At 35.5% G+C, this 22879-nt stretch overlaps 1 protein-coding gene across 6 annotated transcripts in view; it reads right to left on the bottom strand.

Moving 5' to 3' along the window:
• Positions 1-1686: 1686 nt before the first annotated feature.
• The window catches only part of STXBP5 (syntaxin binding protein 5), a 104949-nt gene continuing 83756 nt past the window's right edge, over positions 1687-22879 (bottom strand). For 4 of the 6 annotated variants that reach the window (XM_069852145.1, XM_069852144.1, XM_069852147.1 and 1 more), the window contains 7 exons: positions 19487-19537; positions 15186-15425; positions 13985-14354; positions 11229-11394; positions 10311-10422; positions 7921-8141; positions 1687-7236 (listed from right to left, as the gene is read on the bottom strand). In XM_069852145.1, coding sequence (XP_069708246.1) covers positions 7195-7236; positions 7921-8141; positions 10311-10422; positions 11229-11394; positions 13985-14354; positions 15186-15425; positions 19487-19537 — 1202 coding nt within the window. In that variant the 3' untranslated portion in view covers positions 1687-7194. The remainder of the gene's footprint in view (positions 7237-7920; positions 8142-10310; positions 10423-11228; positions 11395-13984; positions 14355-15185; positions 15426-19486; positions 19538-22879) is intronic. The other 2 variants (XM_069852149.1, XM_069852148.1) reach the window with 1 other exon arrangement.

Here is a 22879-nt window from a genome sequence, read left to right on the forward strand (position 1 = left end):
TGTGGGGGAAAACATCCAATTTTCTTAAGGCAAACTGGGATGCCTCCAGCAAGGCTGCTGCTTTTTCTCCTAAGAGAAACAGCCAGTACTCTTGCTCTGTAGACCCATGGCCAAGAGAGCATCCCTGTTGCATCAGGGCAGGAGGAGGGAGTAGGTGAGATAAGAGCTAGGATGCCAGTGACACTGCAAGCCCATGAGCAACAAGGAAGAGCTGGTTTAATGACCCAGTCTGGATGAAGAGACTACCTCTGAAAGCTGTGGGACATAAGCCTGGTCTCCATGTCTGTACGCAGTCCTTAGCACTACCCAGTTTACAGTTGTCCTGCCCCTGGACCTCAGCTGCCCACTGTCATGTCCTTACAAGACTTCCCAGCCTTCTCCCAGGTAGAGCTGGCCAGGGACCACTACCAATAAAGAATTTGGGTAAGGAAAACTTTTGAAAGGAGGTATAACTTAATGCTAATGGACATGCCATTGTGTGTCTGTAGGCCTTTGATGCATTTAATTTACAGAACTTCGGCGCTGGAATTGTCAGAACACATGACATGCAAAGGGACCAAGTTTTCTGTAGGTGTCATCAAATCCTGCATTTTGCTAAATCAAACTGCTTCACTTTGCCAACTTAGTCTGAAAATCCCTTCCTCTTGTCAGTCCACTGACGCTGTCTGTGCAGCCCTGCAGTCCCCAAAGGGAAGAAGCTACTGTTGCTGGTGATGGCAGAAATTACCAGAGCTAGGGACGGACTGGAGGCAGTGTGACAGGTCTGAATACCTTTGATTTAGTTGGACTGAAGTAAAAATAATTATTTATTCCAGCGCATCATCCTATTTATACCTCTACGTGCTGCAGAGCTTGAAGTTCAGAATACATAACTATCGGATATTAGAGAAAAAAACAGGAAGGCAGGAGAGGTCTGGAACCAGCAGACTTTTCCCACAAATGAAACTGCATTCTCACTACATCAACCACATAGTAAAACAAAAAGCAGTGAAATATTCTTCTATTTGACATCATGAGGTTCCAAAAATTTCAGTGGTGCAGCGATTTCAATTCTCAGAATTACTGCCCCAGCATCTCTACAGATTAAGTATTTCTGCACCATTCAAACCATGTTTAGTATATTGGTTTTCGTTTTATTCCCACTACAGCAGAAGATGGAAAATTTAAGAGACTGCAAGCTAGAAATTGGTCTGTAGCAAAGCTGGGCCTCAACCAAAGAAAATAACACATCTGCTGAGCCACAAATACAGCAAAGAAAAAAAGATCAACTCTCTTTCTTCTACCATACACCTTGGATTCTTAAATTAACAAACACTAAAAATGCAGCTATAGGAAACACTTTGCTTTACTGTGTTTTTGTAATATGAATGACCTTAACTTTTCTGATAGCTTTAAAGGATAACAGGACTTCCCATCACCATCGAGACATGCATTTCAGAATGTTTTCAGACCTGCTTGGGAACATCACCACAGAAACCATTTTGCCTTTTGTGCTCCTTAGTAGCTAATCACTGTCAGCCTGGCTGCTAGTGCTTCAAGCAAACACCGGTCCGCTCATTATACAGCACATCTTTCAAGGTTAAGCAAAATTAATGAGCTGGTTTTGGTATGGAGTAACTGCATGCTGCAGCCAGTGGGAAAACAACTGCTTGGGAAGAAAAGGAGTAAGCTCCACTCATTTCAGGAGAGATTTGAATAGTTTATTTTGCCCAATCAGAGCCCTTCAGCATAATGACACATTCATATACACATATATGAACATTTTTTCTGAAACATTAATGTATAATACATTTTAAATTTAAAATACCAGCTTCACAGGTATTTTTATTTACAAAAATATTTCATACCTAATTTTTTTAACTTTGCTATGATGACATAGTTCAGTTCAAGTACATGTAAGTAAAATAACTCTATGCAATCTAACATAGTTGTGTTTGTAACAGTACAGTTTGCAGTTCATATGAAACTATATTTGTAGACAGATGGATTTGCAACCCTACCTAAAATGCAATTTCCAGTAATCACCCTCAGAAGAGCTGGTGGGGCTCAGCAAGACCTAACTGAAGAATAAGTTGCAATAAACAAAAAGAAAAAAGAAAACACACATGTACACACTAAGATATACAGAAACAAGAACTGCTACACATCAAGCATGCTTACCCACAAGTGGGAAGTGTTAGAAAAATTTACTCATTTTTTTATATTTTCCCCCCATGGCGCTGGTACAATGAAACAGTAGCATAACTAGAAAGCAGCATGTTTTCCTAGTTCTAACCACTACAGATAGCAGAGCTCAGGTCTAAAATAACACAGTACTGCTTATTTACAATTCTTTTTTAAAAGGGAATATTTAAAACATGTTCCCACCCCTCTCCCTTTGCATCACCTATTACTGAACGGTAGTGGTAATCCACATACAACTCCTTACACGTTTTCAACTGAAACAGTTTAACTTCTAGTTATTATTTGCCTGGTAATGTGTAACTTAGGTACTAACAAAAACAAATGTGTCAAAGAAACCTACAGATATATGACTTAAGCATTTCTAGGCGCTTTACATGAAAAACTAGAAGGAATACTGATTGAAATGTTTCATTTGATTTTTCTATGTTTTTGTTTTGTTTCTTTTTCCCTTTTTTTTCCTCTCTTTTCTTCTTTTTTAAAAGTAGAAAAGAACCCAGAAACACAGTACACTCATCTGGTCTGAAATGGTAATAAAGTGGATGACAGACAGCACGTCTTTATAACATGTGTAAGAAGAAACTGGCCTACCTTAACTTAGCTTTTCAATGAAAATTAAAATAAAATTGGTTTAGCTGATTCAACTACTCTACATATCTTTTCTGCTTTTCTTACTCCCTCCCCTCAAACATCATTACATTAATTTTTATCAACAAACTATATGCAGATTTTGTGGTAATAGCAAATTTATCAACATTGATCCAAAAAGATTCACATAAATTATCCAGGAAATTGGCCAGAATGAAGAAAAGGTTCAACTTAAGAATTACCCCTTAACTCAGAGAGGGAGGCAAGGCTTTGCACTCCTTTCTGCTCCCACTGAACTTCAGGTGCTATCTATGCCCATCTGGGTAGGCTAAACCATGATAAGAAAGAAGAGGGTACTTCAACCACAGGCTGCTAGCTTTCCAACACATATTTGGTACTCCCCCCTAGTTTACATGTAAAGAGCTGATGTATAATCAAGAGTCATAAATTACTTAAAATATTTATTGGGCAAATCTCACTTCAATTTTGGTGAATTTTAAAAGTCCAAGGAAGAGAGCTGGAAAATCTCTTTCACGTGCACACCTAAAAAAATTAAAATCATAGAAAAGCAGTCAGCCACAGACTGTAGCAATTGAGAAAATTTGTACCTTAAGGTTAGTTATCTGAATGCACTACCTTCCCTCTCCATACTTAGGGCATTGTTTAAGAATGTTCAGAATGAGAGGTAAAAATAAGTATGATTATTTTCTGCAAAGCAAAATGGGCTATATTTTTTTTCATTGCTTATTAATTGTATCATCTCCATATGAGATATGAATGTATTCATAAGCTTAAAACAACTTCTTCTATGGATAATATACATACTTTAAGTACTTTGACTTAAAAATTGAACATAAGTCTTTCTAAAATTAAACGTAGAAGTGTACATATAAAAATTATTTAAAACTAAAAGTATATTCTTAAGCAGTATGTATAAATATAACAGATTTTATTGTATTATCTAGTAACAAATCTGAAAGTGTTGCAGTAATTCGTAAACTGAATGCCGACACAGGACAAGTGCCTTTCATTAGATACTATATTGTATATACTTGTATATACATATTTTGCTAAGAAAACACACATTCTAAATGATAGTCACATAATTAGAAAATGTGCCCCAAAGTAATCTGTTCTGAAGTCTTTTGAATGTGTGTGGTTATATACAATAAATGAACCTGAACTGCACAAATGTAGAAACAGAATAAAGGAATAAAATACCATGATTGAATTAAAGTGCAGGAAAAATTCAAGTTTAAAAGTTCAGGTAAGATCAGTGCCATTAATTAAAAAAAACCCAACAAAACAATAAACAGAAAAGGAAATCAGAAAGGAAAAATGGAAATTCAACTTGCTTCCAAAAATCCTCCTTTGGATGTAGCTTTCCAACATCACCTGCCACGCAAGTACCACCTCAGGCAAAAACCTTTGCATAAAGACAGACAAAGAACACAGCTATATATTACTATATTTTATAACTGACTGCTGAAGACCAAATCACTGGAAATGCCCATAGTGTAACACTTTCAGACTTATTTGGAACACACATATTTACACATACCAACATTCAAAAGTTACAATTTGGCAGGACTACGGTGAAGAAAAGCTTCTTCAGGTTACAGTTCCTAATAAGACACACTACATATAAACAGATAGGTAGCAGCAGTTCCTTACACTTCTGTCAAAAAAAAAAAGTAATAAAAAGTAATAGTTCAATTATATTTTATAGTTTTCCAGACACTCTAAAAAAAGTTTCCCACAACTGAAATGCTAGCAAAAAAACCCAGGGGTGCTTCACCCCAAGGATTTCAATATACTCTGCTGTACAAAAGGTGCACCACCAATAGCAGAATAAGATGCAACAATGTGTGTACGATCAACTTCTTTCCACAGAGAAGGAAAAAAACATTTTAGACTAAAATTGTACATAGCCCCTTTTATTCACCAAGAACCATTTGTGTATTCATCTCATGACCAATCATTTTATAAGTTTTCAAATCTAGAAGCATGCTCTGAAACATATGCAACAGGAAAAAAAAAATCCAGTTATGATAAATTCTATAATACCAAGTAAGCCGCTACTTTTCTTGTACTGACACATGGTCTCTCATTGTCTTTTATTTTTTGATTGCTAGTGGTTGTTAAGTGTTTCATAATGAGAAAGTTAAGTATGTTTTCTTTTCAAGCCAAGGTCATCTTCCATTGAACTGATACCATGATCAGCAACAGAGTACTTTTGCCATTGACTCCCCAAGAGCCTGACCAGACTAATACTCCAGGATTCTGTTGCTCTGAAATATAGTTCATCTTCATGAGGTCAAAGCATAATGAGTCATCTCAATTTACAAATGTGAGACAAGGGAACCAATGTCAGCTAGGGTGGTTTATTTTTGGAAGTTGTATGGCTACTAGTTTATCTACTTGTTGTCTACCTGGATTTTAAACAGACTGGTTTTAAATATGCATTAATTAGACACTAAAAAAAGATCAGGTATGAAACAAAGTGATGAAGAAATAACAACATTGCTTGTTCAAATTGTCACATTCTCATTTGTTAAGTTCTTTGAACAGTGGACGTGGTATGGTATGCCCTCGTACTAGCAACAGAATTCACTTATCTTTTAAATTTAAAATGTTACTATAAATAAAACCAGATAATTTATCAAATTGTGCTGCAAATCCCGAATATATTTACCTTTCATTTGAAAAATAAGTTAAGAACCATCAGTAACCTTAATATTTTACACACTTTAAGTGTTCTGTAAGGTTGCCTGAGCCACGCACCTTCAACAACACTTTACAATACAACTATAACGAAGGTTTTGCTTTGGAAACATATGGAAAGTGTGTGAAAAAAACACACAGAATGTGATGTGTGGAGAAGCAAACCCAACTGATTTTTTCAGACAATGTAGACCTATCAGCTTCTAAGTACTCTCTTTTATAAAACAAAGCCACTCAGTGACTATTGCTGCTTTGAGAAGAAAAGTCTAAATTAATTTTTGAAATGAAAACATTTATTTTAAGGAATAGTCTCTTCTTAAGAGACCTCTGGTTATTCCCACTGTTACAGCTTTTGTGCAGCAGCCATTAACAAATTGGCTCAGCTAAATTATTTACCTTACCCAAACTGAACATTGTTTCAGCAATTTCTAAGTTTTAGTGGACAGTTACCTATGCCCACATTGAAAAAACTGCTTTACAGACTAAATCCAAACTTTAGGCCAACTGCCTTTAGTGCTGGCTGGGGCTGAGAGAGGTACTTGTAAATAGCTCTACTAGCAGAATCCAGAAATTTGCTAAACAATGTACTGATAATAATTCAATATTAGATGCTTGCCATTATTCATGCATCAGCACCTCCATGAAGTGTAAAACTGTTTGAAAACCTGAGTCCAAGGTTATCCGATTTCATAGTAAAAGACTAAAGGGGCATCTAGAACTTAAGTTTTGAGCAAAACTATCTCAGCTATTTTAATGGCTGTAAAGATACATTCTGTTACACATTTATAAAATTTCACAGCATGAATGGAACCCATAGGCAATTCTAAGTGTTATACAAACTGAACTGATAACTATTTTTGGCAAAAAATAATATTTAACTGAACAGCAGTGGAAGTATTCTTACCACAATGAAGATGTTACCACATTGCACGGCCATAACACAAATGAGAAATCCCAGCATGACACATTCCAGTCATATTATTCACTTGACTTTTTTAATGCAAAAAATGTGTATTCTCTTGTTTCGCACTTCACAGAATATGATGTGAATACAAGAATACTAGATCAGGGGTCCAAGAAAAGACTATGCACAGGTTAATTATGTATACAATTTTCAACATGAAATCTTCCAAGCTTCCAGCTTTTCTAATGAAAGAAGTGACAGCAAACTTCAACTTTTCTTCAACAATAACTGTAAATATAGTAAGTCCTAGAGAGGCGAAGTGTAAGTCAGCTACTGTCCAGCAAAACAAAGAACTTTATTCCAGCTCTTGGACCCCTGATTTATTGCCTCTCCTCACACGAGGGTATAACACTGGCAGCAATTACAATAGCACAAAAACTTTTGGCATATGAAATATTAACACAGGATTGATCCTGCATTGCCCCTGCCCATCTCACACTAAGTTTTCTCTTTACCCCCTTTTTCCACATGTTCTAGTTACCTTCTCTCTTCCAACTCTCAGCTAACCAACAACGAAGAAACACTCAAGTTTGATTTTTAGTGTGTGTTTCTTTTAAATATAAAGCTCCTCAGTTAAAGCCACAACTGAAGTTAAACAGTGTGTGATTTGTGCTAGGAAACAACAGTATCCAATGGTGAATACTCCTTTAGATTTCAATGGTCCTGCCAAAATTAGTGAAAAAAATCAAGATTTTTTCATCAGGACAAAATTAAACAGATGTAATTGATGAGCTTCATCAGAATTGGTACCACTTCTTGTCTTTGTACTTCAACATCATCTAAAAAAAACAAAACACAATTTATAATTACTGTTTCTATAAGATACGAAAAAGTATAATGATACAAGAAAATCATATGCTTGCTAAACAGCACGAGAAAGAGGAACTTCAGTAAGGTTTCTCTAAATTTCAACAACATTACTGAATGGTGATTGTTTAGCACAATTTTCTAATGGTGGCATCACTGCTGGTGATCTGGACTTTTGAGAGAATAGGAAAGTTGCACAGGAGTTCAGGGGATGGAAAGAGATCAGCATGAACATGGAAGAGACTAGACATCTTATGAAGTTACTGACAAAAAAATTTAACTTGGATTCATGGGGCTTGCGTACAACAATCGGATCTTTCTTAAGAACCAGAGGAATCTCACACAGAACATCACTTCTATCTAATTCAGTGACAAATTTTTTAAGTAATGGGAGCTGAGGTGCACTTTTGAAACTCTACACGCCACTTGAGCATACCCTCTGCCTCAGACCAACAGGCTACAAGACAAAGCTGTTTACACTAATACTTCCTTACTGGTAGTAAGGACTGGTAAGTAAAAGGGAAACATCCTATATCAATTATATGTATTCCCCTTACATACCTCTAACACGTCTCTGCAGGCGAGTTACTTGCATAACTTGCATTTATTTGCTAGAGAATCAGTTTAATGTTCAGTTTAACACGTGACAGACTCACCTCATGAGCATGTTTAGAGAAAGAATCAGCACTGTAAAGCATAGCTGCAGTTTTTTCTTCCAGTTCTCCTAGTTTCTGTCCTCTTTCATCTAGTGCCAACCGGGCTCGTGCTAGTTCACCAACTACACCAGATGCTGCTCCTTTGACACCTTCAATACCCCCAGGCCCTGGAATATGCTGGGCCAGACTCCTTGATGCCTTCCCAGATGCGGATTCTCCAACTGGAGGCATTTGCAAAACACCAAAGAGAGAATAGTAAGGTTTTCTACCATTGTTACATAAATGCCAATCTAACTAGTTTATAAAGGTAAAATTTCTTTGCATGGACACCAAACACCTAATCATAGGCATGACTACAAGTAATGCTCTCTACTCAATGTTACTAGATGCTACTATTAGTAAAATATAGGTTTTTTTCAAACATGTTTCCAGGCACATTATAAAATTATAACCTTTTCATAACTTCAGTGTGAAACTGAAACTCTCAACAGTGCTGGTACCATGGTCATCAACAGATTTGCACTGGTGAAGTGGTTTTTAACAATATAGCTTACTTCACAGGGAAGGTGTTGGGAGTTCAGCAGACAAAGCAGGAGAATTTTGCAAATATAAACTGTGATCAGTTTTGTAAGTGCTTTGCTGATGTAGCCAGCCAGCATAACTCCATCAGTAGAAGTTTCCTTTGATGGAAGTTCAGAAGCAGACACCTGAAGATTAGGTATCTATGCTCTCCTTATTGTAAAAGTCTCGTAAAAAGAAAAAAAGTGATGTAAATTATGAAAAGGCATTACAGCTGTAAGAACAAAGCAGCTCATCCTAACGTATGCACTCATGAATGGTCAGCTGAACAGCTCTCAACTCCAGCGACCACACTGCACTGACTACATCCCCTTTGCTCATCATGGGACATCAGCTGCTTGGTTCAGTCTTAACACTTAACTAACATGTCAATCTCATGCTGAATTGTATACTCTGCAAAAATTTGAGTGAAGGCCAAAACATTTGATTTGACTTCAGCAGCAAAAAAAATTTTTTTTTAAAAATGAAATTATGGTTTAAACATTTTTTCACTTCTGGAAAAAATATTAATTTCTTTAACAAGTTTTGTTGTCTTATTTTTCTGATTTGATTTTATGCTTCTAGGAAAAATGACTTAGATTTCAACTAACACTATAAACATCTCTGAATTCCCAAGAATAAAAAAAAAGAGTAACTATTTCACTTACTACGAATTCTGCCTTGCCCCTCATGTTAAATAAGAATTTTAAAGATATTTTCAGATGTTTTTATAACTGTCATTGAACTCATTTTCAGGCTACAATTCATTAGGTTGTTTTCTCCCATTCTATACTATTTCCCTTCTAAATCTATGAGCCACAACTTGATGGTAGAAACCTGAAACTATGGAAAGAGATAGCTTCTAGAGTTATAAGTTTTTCTGTGTCCTACTCATACTAATTAGACATATAATTTGTGCATACAAATTTCTCTAACTGAAAGGTCGATCAAATATTACACAAATTCAAATGGAATTTTTAATGCAGAAAGTGACCTCTAAATATTTGGTGTTTGTTCAGAATGTACAGGCACAAGTAGTAAATACTACTATAATTTTTATTGGATAGATCAAAATAACCAATAAAAAAAAGAAAGGATTGCCAGGGATCCTTGCCTGTTTTAGTACCTGTTTCACACAAAAGTAAACAGTTGTTCTTATAAATAAATTGCACAATGTGGTGCTTTCATCTAGCAAAATATCTGAATAAATCAAAGCTATTTTCCTTGGATATATAAAACGCTGTGTGTCATCACAGTAAAGAAATAAAGCTGTAATCAAAAAACAATGAGAAAGCGATAAAGCAATAAAAACTTTGCCAAATCTGAATTTTCCTGTCTTATAAACAGAGGACTGAATTGGACTATCATACAGTTCTGTCCTTGCTCTAATTCCTAAGACACCTCTGCACGAGTCAAATGAGGAAAAACAATCTAGCAAATAAAGTAGAATGGAAGTTTTAATTTTCCCACTGTCCAGAAAAGTGTTCTCCAGAATCAGCCCCTTTCAGTTTAAAAGCATAAAGAAGATCATGCTCCATACTATATACTTCACAAAGAAGAATAAAAATAAAGATCAGTTCTTCCATTCCTTGTTTTATAAACTAGTCCTGAATAAATGAGGTAAAGGAGCCTGCAAGAAAACAGTACCAAGCCTTTCTGGTCTTGCTGGTAAGTGTGTAACACAAAAAAAGCTATGAATAAGTATTTGTTTCCCTTTCTTCATTTCCTCTTTCCAAATGTAATATTCTGTTAATATAGGTAACACATTTCTCAAGAATCACTGGCTTCTTTGAGTAGAAATATCTGAAAAACAACTAATACAAAAAACTTACAGAGTTCTTCCCTGTCAAGTGACTGTGCTCCACCTCCAAACAGGCCTTTAAAGAACCCCCTGTTTGGTGCTTCTGGTGTTTCTACAGGAGTGAAGAGCTCACCCAACATTTCCTTTGCAATGAAGAAGAGACAAAACAAGGCATACATTATTTCACACAGAAATTAATGGAATACTCTTTCACTTTAAGGATTTATTTTCATGGATTTGAATTCAAACTGAATATGCTTTAATAGGCATCTGCCTTTGCAAGCTGACTTAGGAAATAAAAATTAAAACATATTAAGAAATTTGTCTATAACCATCAACTCTGATAGTTGCAACCTTGTAGATCTTAAAATTTAGTAGCAAAGAAATGGATTCGAGTAAAGCTGTACTTGTCCCTCAGCAACTTTAGCAACACTCCTGACCTTGTTCTGCTGAAACTATATCTACAACTACTCCATGCATGGCACAGAAGCAGAGCTTACAGCCTGCATCTCTCCTATTTCAGTACTCCATACAACTTCAAAGGCGAAGCATGGCTGAGAATATTTTCAAGCTGTTAATACCCCTGAAGCATAGTATCTTCCTTCAACTACCCCAAGTTAGCAGTCCCCACTTATGTCAGTGGGCAGCTTGACCAGCATCAGTTGAACAAGGGAGTTTGTTAATTGCATGTTAAACAAGGAAGTTTCCTATCAATCAAAAAAGGAAATTAAGTAAGAAACTGTTTCAAATACAAGAGGATGGATGAAACAGTAAAATTTAAGAGTAGAAGTGATTTACCCTGAATCAGACTCCACAGTGAGAAAAATCAAAGCATGAAAGCCAAAGGGCTTGGCTTTATGACAAACTTAATTACTGTCAACATTATGAATCTAGAACTGAAAGTCTCAGAGCATATCCAGAAAACAGCATTCTTTTTTTAATTAATTACCTGAAGATTTTCACATGTTTCTTGACTGTAGGTGAGCCTCTGTATTTCAGTTGGTGAGACAAGATAGAGTGCTTGTCCATTATTGGTGAAGCAGAATGTTCTGGCTATCCGCATATTAGTGAGTGGCAGGTAATATACATCCAACAATGGCCTTAAACTTGGCAAACTTAAAAAAAGAATTAAAAAAACCCCACCATTAAATATTGCAAGATTTTCTATTATTGATCAAATGTCTCATTTTTAAACTGCAATATGTTATTTTGCCTTCTACTATCTGCATAAATATCACATAAGCAGGGTATCATTTAATGCAATTGCAAAATATCAAAACATAAATATGAGGTTTTTCAAGGCCGCACCTCAAAAGTGAAATTTAAACACCTGCATCACAGATGGATTTAAAAGCATCATTTAAATGATACTCTGAGCATGTAAATCACAGCTTCACTTAGAGCATTATATAGTAATTACTAAGAAAGTATTTTGGTAAGTATCTACTGGAAGGTTATAATTAAGCATCCTGAGTCTTCTCTCAGTTGAAGAATTTCTCCATGGCTAAAAATACAAGTCTAAAAGATGTCTCTTCATGAACACCTGGAAACACACAGGAGTGTATTTTCAAAGGAAAACTGACTTCAGTAGCCTCAAACAACAATCTGATTAATTATGTCCACTTTTTTTTCATCTGATTGCATATTTGAGAGGAAGTTCTCCCAGGAAAAACTTGCTTACCTTGTATTTTCTGATTCTGCACATGTAACTGCAGTACTTACTTCATCAAGCTACTTAAGAACAGATGCAACACTCGGGCTGCAACAATGCTCTTGCTACCAAACATTCCTTTTCCTCAAAATAATTAAGTAAATAGTGACTGAACACCTGATGTCCTGATAAAGAGAACCCACAATAAACTGCTGTCTCAAAAACATCCTCTGCAAAATCTTTGTGAAACAATTTACACAAAATGTTAGCTGCAAATGTATCGACAGTACCATGAGCAGCTTCTGCTGCAGATACCTTCTGCGTAAAATTACTACGTACAGGAACTAAAAGAGCAGCAAAGGGGCAAAGTTAATCCAAAAGCAACAAAAAAGAAAGATGCAGTAACATCAACAGTAAATGCTGGGATTTTTTTCTATGACAGATTTCTACACGTTAAGTTTGTGTTTTACAGATTGCAGATTGTCTCTTACAAGAAAACATCATCTATGACAAACAAAAAGAAGGAGAACAGGCAATATGACTTTGGTGCCAAGTTCCACAGGTAAGAAATAAAAAGCAGTATTCTGCTGTAAGCATATCACCCAAAAATGACACTTCTGCAGTGCATGTATCTAAAATAAGAATATTCCCAAGAGTGAAATAGTAACAGGGACGTGCTTTGCTTCAGACTAATGGAAGCATAAAGCATCCTTAACAACTTCAACACAAAAACATTACACCAGATTGGATAAGCATGACATCCATAATAGCTTTTTCAGAGTATTAAAACAAATCTAACAGAACCATAAATCCTACTTAAATGTATATAAATAGATACATATTGGGCACCTTGTGTATGCTGCAGCAACGTTCTGACTACTTTACACAAACAGCACGTTAAGTCCATTTCCCAGCAATTCATGCTTATGAAACTGAGCTGATACTTGGGAGCTCAACTTCCCTAAAGAGTGTAACAATTCAATATTTATAGTTTAACATCTACCTGTATGTAAAGTTCTGCAGAAAACTGAATGAATCCTGAGGAAAATGGAATTTCTTTGAATAGATAGTAGCTGAACATTACTAAGCTCAGTTTCAATTAGAGGAAAAAAGAATGCTTGCCCTAAAAGGTGAGCAGCATTTTCTAGAGATGTTTACAATATAAGTTGGGATATAGATCAATTGAGTTAACAGACTTAACAATCAAAACTTACTTTTAATTGTAATATGTACCAAATCAACTTTAGTTTTATTGCTAACAACTTGCTGAAGAAGTACCTTTTTAGAGAATTTCCCAAGCTGAGAGTTTGTTTTCACAATCTTAAAAATAACCTTTTAGGAATTCTACTTGCACAATTTTATGATGCCATGTTCCACATTCATCTTGGCATTAGCCAGAAGTAAAATATAGATGCATTGTATGGGTATATACAAACTGCTGTTCAGAATAAAGCAGCATTTGGAAATAACCAATAAAAAGGACACATTAAAATTACATAGGTGACATGCAAGCACATTCAAACATTACTTTTACACGTGTTAAAACTCATAACTTAAATACTTTACTTTAAATTAATTAATTTTATACTACAACTGCTAGCAATTAATCCTCCCTTTATAGCTTTAAGTCACAACCAAATTACAAAACAAAAATACAAGTTTGGGGGATGAATGTGATGCAAACAGCTGCATAAAAATATGCAGAGTTGTGGTCAGGTACCAACTGAAGGTTTGACCCAAGACAGTTTTCTCCATCAGCAAGCAAATTCACATTTGAGAATCTTCAACTCAAGGACCTAAATACACAGCATGTTTGGAACTATTTGTTGAATCAGGGTAGCTTGTGCTAAACTGACAAACTTTTTAATGTATTAAAGGCGTAACTAATATGAAACCATAATCAAAATCACCCAGGCCTAAGTGTTAGAAGTTCAACAAAATTAAATGAATGTAGATTTTTTTTTTTAAGATTTATATTTTTATGATAAACTAACTTGCGTACCAGAAGATTATTTGTTCTTTTTATATTTAGGCTACTATCAAACAGGTCTTACCTAAAAGTCATAATATGTCCATTGGCACAGAAACATGCAAGGCAGATACTGTTACTCAATGACACTATGTCTCCACGAAGAACAAAAGAAGTCTCTGTTATGTTTTGCTTATAAATACAGTTCTGGGATGGCAGTGAGATAACTTTTGCTTGCTTTTCTGAACATATCACTGCATATTGGTTTTCACTGATTTCCTGAGAGGAAGATGGGGACACTGAGACAGGTCGTCTCTTTTTTGATTTATCTTTTTCATCTTTATCTTCAGTAACGTTGTGTTCTCTCCAGGGTTCATGTGCTGGTGGGACCAAAGATCCTGTGGTATCCAGAAAAGCCATTCTCAAGATTGCCCCTTTTAGCCTCAGGATGGTTCCTAGGAAAAAAAGTTGAGAACGTTTCTAGAAGAGTTTTAAATTGTCTTTAAAGCTACAAAATATTGCTTTAGGAAGCTAGTAAAATCAGAACTAAACAAGAATTTAGGCTTGTCTGAGTAGCAAAACAAACTTACAAAAATATTTACACATTAATCTGAAATCCAATGAAGCACGTGCAAGAGCACACACGTATTCAAGAAAATATGAAATCAGTTTTCAAGGGTTAAGTGTATGCACTTAACTTCATTCCATTAACTTCAATGGAAGCTTATACACTTAAGAGAGCTAAGCTGGAAACCATATTTGCATTCAGGTTCAGTGTCACTAAACTAATTTCACTCTATCTGGAGGAATACACTGTGTGCTTAATATCCACTTCCCCTTTCTTCAATACAGCAATCCAAAGGGATATTTTATCACTAATATTTGAAGCTAGCTGATCATTATACAGCTCTTAATTCATACTCCTGTTTTATGATGCAGGAAAACTGAAAATTTCCTACCTCACAGCAAAAAAATAAACCTGAATATCTGAAATAATTGTCTCTTCTGCTGTCCCTGTTTTAACAATTGCCATGTACTGCATTAAGGTTAGAAAGTGTAGTTCAATCATTGAGTATACATTAAAGTGCATTTTTGTATTTGATGAGATCATATTTTCAACTTTGCAACTTTAAAGCCCTGGTAATGAAGTAACCAATCTAGATTGTTAACCTTATGATGAAGTATATATTAATTGCCAATTAATCTATAATAGAGAAAACTAGTTTATTTTAAAAAATGAACAACACTTTATCAAAGCATACTTTACCCATCTGCTTTGTACATACCACTAGGAGAAACAATTACTGGCTGAAGAAGTCTTTGCTCTCCTCCTGGGGGTAAATTCAGCACAATGACAAGCACAGTACCCAGTGTGGTCCCAACCCACAAGCATGGGGAAGGTGATGTATCAGCCTTTCTTGTGAAAGTCTCACAGAAATGAAGAGCTGAAATTGCCTCACGTGACTCTTTGTCAATGCTAGTTACACTAGAACTCCGGGATCGACTGAAAGAATTGTCTTTGACATCTGAAAATAAACCAGTATTAATTAAAAATAATAGAAAAATGCAAGCATTAAGCGAAGACAGATTTTCTTTTGTGTACTTTAGCATGATACTATAATTCTAATGATTACTACTCCTGTATTCCTCCTTTTTCATATTTCCTTTCAGCCCAGTTTTCAACACCATAACCTGAACAATATGCCCAACCTTTTTTTGCAGAAGTTGCCATTAGGTTATTATCAAGAACAATTGTTATACGTATTACTGTCATCTTTGAACAGAGAATAACAGTTCAAAAACTTGAATTATAAACCTCTCTGTCAATTAGTTCATTGATTAAAGAATATTGGCCACCATCGAATATGATTTCATAAGATTATGAAAATGCAACTGTTCTAGTTTAAGAACTGCAGTGACATTCAGACAGCGTGATAACGGGTAACCTGTAATGACTCACAGTAATATTATCTGACTTTAGGAAACTGTATGGAGAAGCTCTAACAAGCTACACAACTGAACTTTTGTTAAGAGAAACATCAAATGCTACTATATGCCACTTGGCACTGGAACATAAAGCTGAAGACTTGTTTTGAATACTGTAGAAAATGGCACTAAAACTATTCAGAACTAATTGTACATTGCTTAGCAAATAAAGTTCTCAACAGAGAGTGAAACCTAATATTAATGAAGTCCTCGGTCCAGTAGACGTGCTGCTCCATTCTAGATGAGTGCTCTCTATACACATCAGTATGTCTGAATTTATGTGTGCATTCACAAATCAATGCCTTACTTGAACTCATCATTCCAAAACTTTAGCACAAGACAAGCCTTACTAGTAAAAGCTTGATGCAATTTGTACTGTGACTTTTAAAAAATTAAGTTACTGTATTGGATTGTGGGGTGGGGTATAAATACAATGTGCATCTTGAATGCAGTATTAAGAGTTAAAGAGCAACATTTAACCAAATACTTTCTGGAAGTATCACTATGCTATTTCATTAAGTTCTTGCAACATTTTCTACAAAGAATGCCTAACATGCATGTGAAAACATCCAAAACTAGATTTCAACTGATGAAATAGACATCCACAACACACTGAGTCTTCTCAGGTGATACATTTCTCACCCCAAGAAGGATAGAATAGTTATTGTTCTTGCTGAGTTTTAGCTAAGTCAAATAAAACATGGCTTATAAAAAGAAACTAGGTCAACCACTCAGACATTGACATCCTAAGTTTTCATGTTTTAAAAATCAAATCCAGAGTAAGCAAATGAAAACTACTGTTTTTATAATTTTTCTAATGACCACAACCTCTTAAGATGCTTGTTTCTTCAAGATTAAACATTTACTAACTTAATGCTTTTTCAACTCTAGCACTGATTAATCATTCTGAACACAACCATGCATCAACGGCAACAGGCATAAAATCAAATATGCATTTGTTGCATTGCATCTGGTTGAATATTTGAGGAGCATGTGTACAAATTCTAGAAGCACTGGAACAGACAAATGTAAAAATTAACTTGCCAGACAATACAGGCATTGTAGAGAGTGGAAAACTCCTTCAGGAAAGAGAAGTGGGGGTAAAGAGTTTAACTGCATTAGCACATATTATTTACCCTAAAGTCAAGGAAGAATCTATGGCTTGTTAATAGATTAGTTTCAGATGAAGAGACAGCACAATGACCCATACACACACCACTGCATCAGGATGGAAAGATGAGGCTCTTGAGCCTCTACACCAAAAAGGACAGGACTTAGTGGCAACAGTACCTTAACCATCTAGATTACATTGAAAAGCAATGGTATAAATGCAGACTAGAATACGTTCAAAATAACTGCTGTTTTAGAAAGTGGAAGATAATGACAGAAGCACATACTTTAGCCTTTGTTCTGGCAGTTTAGGGGAGGAAGAGGGATAGGTTAAAGATCTAAAGACAGAAAAGTAATTTGAAAGAATGAGTTCACGGAAGAGTAGGTTTCAAGAAGCCATGGGAAGAAGAGAAAATGATAAGGATAATGAACTCATGAGAAAGGCATTTCAGACGTCTCCTAGAGCCAGTAGACATGGTCACATAAGTGACAAAAATATACAAGTAGCTGACAATCTCTGAAGAACACTAGGCAAAACCTATCCCACTAGGAGGAAAGATAGAAGTAAGATAAAAAAAAAACCTGCCCAAGGAAGTTATTTACAAATCTGAAAGCCCAGAAGAATTTTACACAGAACAAAATGAGGCATCTAAGTGCAGCCATCCATGCATGTGCAAACCCAACCAAAACCAGTCAAAGGCTATTCCAATTTGGAAGGTAGAAACTATGAGTATACCAGAAGTAAAACAACAAAAAAATCCATTATTTTAGCAAAAAGAACCCTAAACATTAAGTGATATAGGATATACAGAAACAATTCCAGCATTCTCTTTTCTCCAGTCTTCATGAAAAAAATTACCAAGTTTTGGAAGGAAAAAAACCAGTAGAATTAATTAGATAACATTTAAGTACAAATCTGGCCCAGTTTGTAAAGTATGATAAAATTCACCCTAAACTGAAGTTATCCCATAACCATTAGTAAACATAACATGGAAAAACAGGCATTGGTTGAAGAGAGAAATCATTTTTTTTTCTGCTCTTCCTTGCCAACAATGCCACACTTAGATCTCTAGGTCTAGGCACAAGTGTTTTTGAAAGAGAAGGAAAAAGTCCAGTCCAGAGGAGATTAACTGAACCCATCCCAGATTTAGGCATCATAACCTAAAAAAGGAAAATAAACTGAATTTTGTAAAAAAAAAAAAATCTGCAAAAATGAAGATTGAAGTTATGATCACCACTTTCAACAGCATTAAAGACAGTAAACAAAGAGATAGGAAGCACTTGTTTTCCCTGTTCTTTGTGGAAAAGACAAGAAAAAGTTAATATGGAAGCACAGAAGCACAGGAAGTTTGTGTAATTAAGTGTAAAACATTGGAATATTCTGTCTGTGATTTTTCTGAAAACTTATTTATTGGAGGCTCATGAATAGATAAAGAGTTTAAGTCATCGGAGATCTGGATCTTTGCCATATCAATGGATTAAAGGATCTCTGAAGATTCCTTCCAACTTCTCATTTCTCTGAGCGGAGTAAGCTGTATAACTGTAAATTGGAAATCAGGGTGATATCAGCTCAGATTCAGGATATCCTGTACTACAGACTCTTTCCTTGCTAACAGCAGGAGTTGACAAATACATAGTTCTGCAGATGTCAGTGGGATCCTGGTCTGTGTTCTGCTGCGGTTGTGGTAGCAATTCTGCTGCAGGATGGAGAGTGAGCTGCTGCAGGCAAAAGGCAGCTTTCGCATTCAGGTTGCACCTACTGCTATGGGTCTACACTGACCCCATCATCCTTAGAAAACAAGGCATAGGAGCTGGATCTGATCTACAAGGTGGCAGTCAGGGTATTAAAAAAATATATATATAGTAAATCTACTCATTTGAATGCTGATTTAGTTTTGCAGTATAATGACTTGCAACACTACAAGTACTACATTTGTGTAGAACTACAGACTTCAAAACTGAACTGATTCCTACTACACTTTTTCAAGAAAAATTAAATTCAGATTGGTCATCTGTCCAAAAAGCTGCATATTAATTTCATTTAGAGAGAGTGGTCACAAGACAACATTTGTAAAACTGTTTTGTAAAAATTTGATGAGTAGATGTCAACATACCCTATTATTATTAAGATATTTTTCAATTTAAAATGTATCAGATGGTTCTAAACAGGCTGCAATTTTCCTTACATTACCTGCTTATTCATGCTTTTGCTATCACAGCACTACTGATAAAGTGAGTGACAGACGCCTAAAAATTATGACAAAAGTGTGATAAGCCATGTACAAGATTTGCAGGCTTACCTTATGATGACAGCAATGACATTTTGTGCCTGAGAGCCCCCAAAAAGATTGGAATTAAAATTTTAGTTCTGCACTTCAGATAAATGAAATATAAAGTCATAAGAGTTTACATAATTTAGGACTCTTACTTTAACGCACTCACATTCTGTAAAACAGTTTTAATAGAAATAAAACCAACTATGTAAACTTACCTAATTCAGGCTTTAACTCAGTTGGCAAACTTAGCTTCCTGGACATCTTTGCTGAAAAGTGAAGTATATCTTTTTTTTAAAAAGAATAAACATGATTCTGATGGCCTTCATTTGCCTCTTTCCCAATATATAATATAGCATTGTTTATTTCATTAACTGTAGTACTTAACAGGATTTGCACTAAAGCGCGGCCTCACTTCCACAAGGAAGGGATGCGAAGTAAAACACGAAAGATAACAGAATCCCCAAGGATAGCATTTTATGACTTTTGCCAAGCTTCAATTCTCCTTAGGCTTCAGGCAGAACTGAGTCTTGGCTATTGCAAGACTGTGCACTGAAGATTACACAAATTTAACATCCCATTTCCTCCTTATCTGCCCTACATCCTGATCAAACCCAAGATATTTAAAATAAAGAAAATAGATGAACTTTTAATTATGCTAAAATGTTAATGCACATGTGTAAAAAGCTCATAATCCAAGATGCAATCTACAAACTTAGCAGAATGAAGACATGGCTGAAAATTATGAAATCAGCAAATTACAAACCCTTGCAACACTGTCAAACAAAAGACAGTATAATTTTGATAATGTTGCTGAAGAAAACAACACTGGAACTCATCCCTGACTTGGAAGATTTTCTTCACAGGAGTGGAAATCTTGTGGTCCTTTTATAATACAATACTAACAAATGCTGCTACAGTAGAAGTCACTAGTAAACTAGTAGTCACACATCCCTCTTCCACCTTTCTTTCAACAGCTACTGGAGAGGGAATAATCTTGATGTAGCTTAAATACTAGGCCAGGGCTAGACTCTGAATTTATTTCCTAGCTATGTGCTTGAATTTTGACATATCACTTAACTCTTCACTACCTTGTAAGGGTAATACTTCTCCGCCTAAAGGAGATGTAGAGAATAGCCTCATAATTCTAACAGTAAGTTGTAATGGATACCAGCCATAAAGCAGCATAAATCTAGCTGCTTCTCTAGGCTAAAAATGGAGTTAACTCATTCCAATTGTCATTTAAACAGAAATCATTCTGTTCCCTATATATCCTGAAGAACAGCATAGGATTTAAAGTTACTTCCACTTCTCTGAAAGGTGAAATACTTCATCGTATCATCAACTATGCTTATCAATATTGCAAATGCTAGTTATCTGAATAGTTGAACAGTTTCATTTCTGTCATGCATTATAAAAAATTGACAATAAGACTCCAGATATAATCTTCTAATTTCCGTCATGTGTCAGTGTTACAAAGTATGTCTATTCAAATTAAAATAAATTACTCTCAGACTGAAATCCTAGCTACTAATTTATCTTAGTGCAGGCTGAAACTGAAAGGGCAGTTCAATTGCCAATTTTCTACCCTTACCTTTCCCATCAGCACTAGCATCTGCCTAGCTTAATGGTGAGGCCAAAACTCATTTCAATGAAGTTTCTGCTAAGGGAAGTTTTCAACAAGATCAACTCCCATTTCACATCAGAGTCAACTATATCAGCAGAAAACCATTGTACAAAACAATGCTAGTGACCACAAGCCCATCCTTTTGCTGTCGGCTTGAACTTAAGTTAGCTCAAATAGAGATAATGAAACCTCATCGGGAATTGTGAATTAAAAGACACGTGTTGCTCATCATAAGACTTGTTTTATGTCTTAGACCTGTAAATCAAAAGCTGATACCAAACAACATCTCAAGTATGCACACAGAAAAGAATTTGAATTATTTTTGGATTTTCACAGTTTTTACCATGTGTGAATACCAGCAACGATTAATCAACTTAGTCACTTTGAAGAGTGGTCATGTGGCTTTTCAAATATAGATGTTTAACACAATCTTAACAACTTGGAGTAAATTGACAAATAAAAGGATACTAACAGGTAATATAGTAGGCAATAACAAGTACAGATAAGTGTTGGATTCTAAGATTCAATTCATAGTTTTAGCTTTTTGTTCATTAGCGAAAGGCCAGCTGTTTGAACTAGGCTGATAAGTTAAAACAAATTTGTCAAGACATCATTTTCTACAAACAGTGAACTACGCCTCATTAATAGGACAAGAGGATACATCAACTGTTACAAAGGATGTCACTGCTAGAAATAATGAATTAATGTGCTAAGCGAAAAAAAGACAATTCAAAACAATGTGTCAAAACCCTCCAAATGTAAATAGGAAACAAGAAACTATTTAAATAGCAGTAGCGCCATCTTGTGTTTAAAGAAAAAAGTGTCTAAAGATGCAATAAGAAAGATAATATTTTGCCAGTCAAGCCTTTTTAAACAAACATCACTTAATATAACTAACTCTTCCCCACACACTCACACTCATATTCATATCTGGCTTATCGCTTACAATATTTTTTGGAAATTCAGTTGAAAACAAGCAACATGGTAGACAGCTTCTACAACACAAGACATTTACAGCAGAGAAATGGAAAAGACAGGATTGTGATGTACAGAGAGAGTGCTCAGTGTCAGGCTTTTTACTCCAGTTGTACAACAAGGCAAAGGTGATGGTGACTGCTCCTTCTGGGCATGGCTGCCCCCAAGTAGTAGCTCTCATATCAGATTTTAATACCTCTTGGTGCTGGTGGTTGCTGCAGCATTTACAGCCAAGACCACCCTTCGGCAGCTGGTATGAGAGGAGACAGAGTGGGAAGCTCCTCCTGGCACACTTGCTCAAGGCAACACAGACTTCTTTTGCCTGCATTTTAACCTTCATTTGATACTCCTCTAAATTAGAAAATCTTGAGTCATAAACAGGCACAGGCACATACTTGCTGATGCCAATATACACAATTAAAAAAAGCATCATATCGATCTATGGCACTGGAGAACTGTCCAAAAACAACATCCAGGATTCTTGGAGATTTCTCATAGGTCAGGATTGAGGGAGCAGGTGTTAAATTATGAAGGGATACTTTAGTATAACACGTTATATTTCAGTACAGCAGGCTTAACCAATTAAACGAAGAAAACCTGAAGGCTGAAACATGACTGAACTATCAATAGGAAGCTATGGCTTAAAAGTAAGAGTTATATTTTATTTGCAGTGGTTTATTCTGAGCTGATACTTTAAAATGCACAGCAAATCAGTTTGTAAGCAATAGAGTGATTTCTCATACATTACTTATTTAGGGAACAGTCTAAACTTCTAAAAAAAATGTAAAGGGGACAAGTGTCTTTGTATTTTGACAGATAAGAACAGTTTACAAAAAGCCTATTTCATTTAACATTTAATAAGAAATAACTAAGCAGCTTAGAATTTCTTAGACATACCAAAGTTTCAAAATTATTCTATATTTGACAACTAGATAAAAGTGAAAGATTTATAGTACCAATTTCAAGATGATTAAAGAACTGAATATTGTACCAGTGACAGCACAAAAGA

The sequence above is a fragment of the Phaenicophaeus curvirostris genome, chromosome 2 (assembly GCF_032191515.1).
Source record: "Phaenicophaeus curvirostris isolate KB17595 chromosome 2, BPBGC_Pcur_1.0, whole genome shotgun sequence".
In the NCBI taxonomy this organism is placed as follows: domain Eukaryota; kingdom Metazoa; phylum Chordata; class Aves; order Cuculiformes; family Cuculidae; genus Phaenicophaeus; species Phaenicophaeus curvirostris.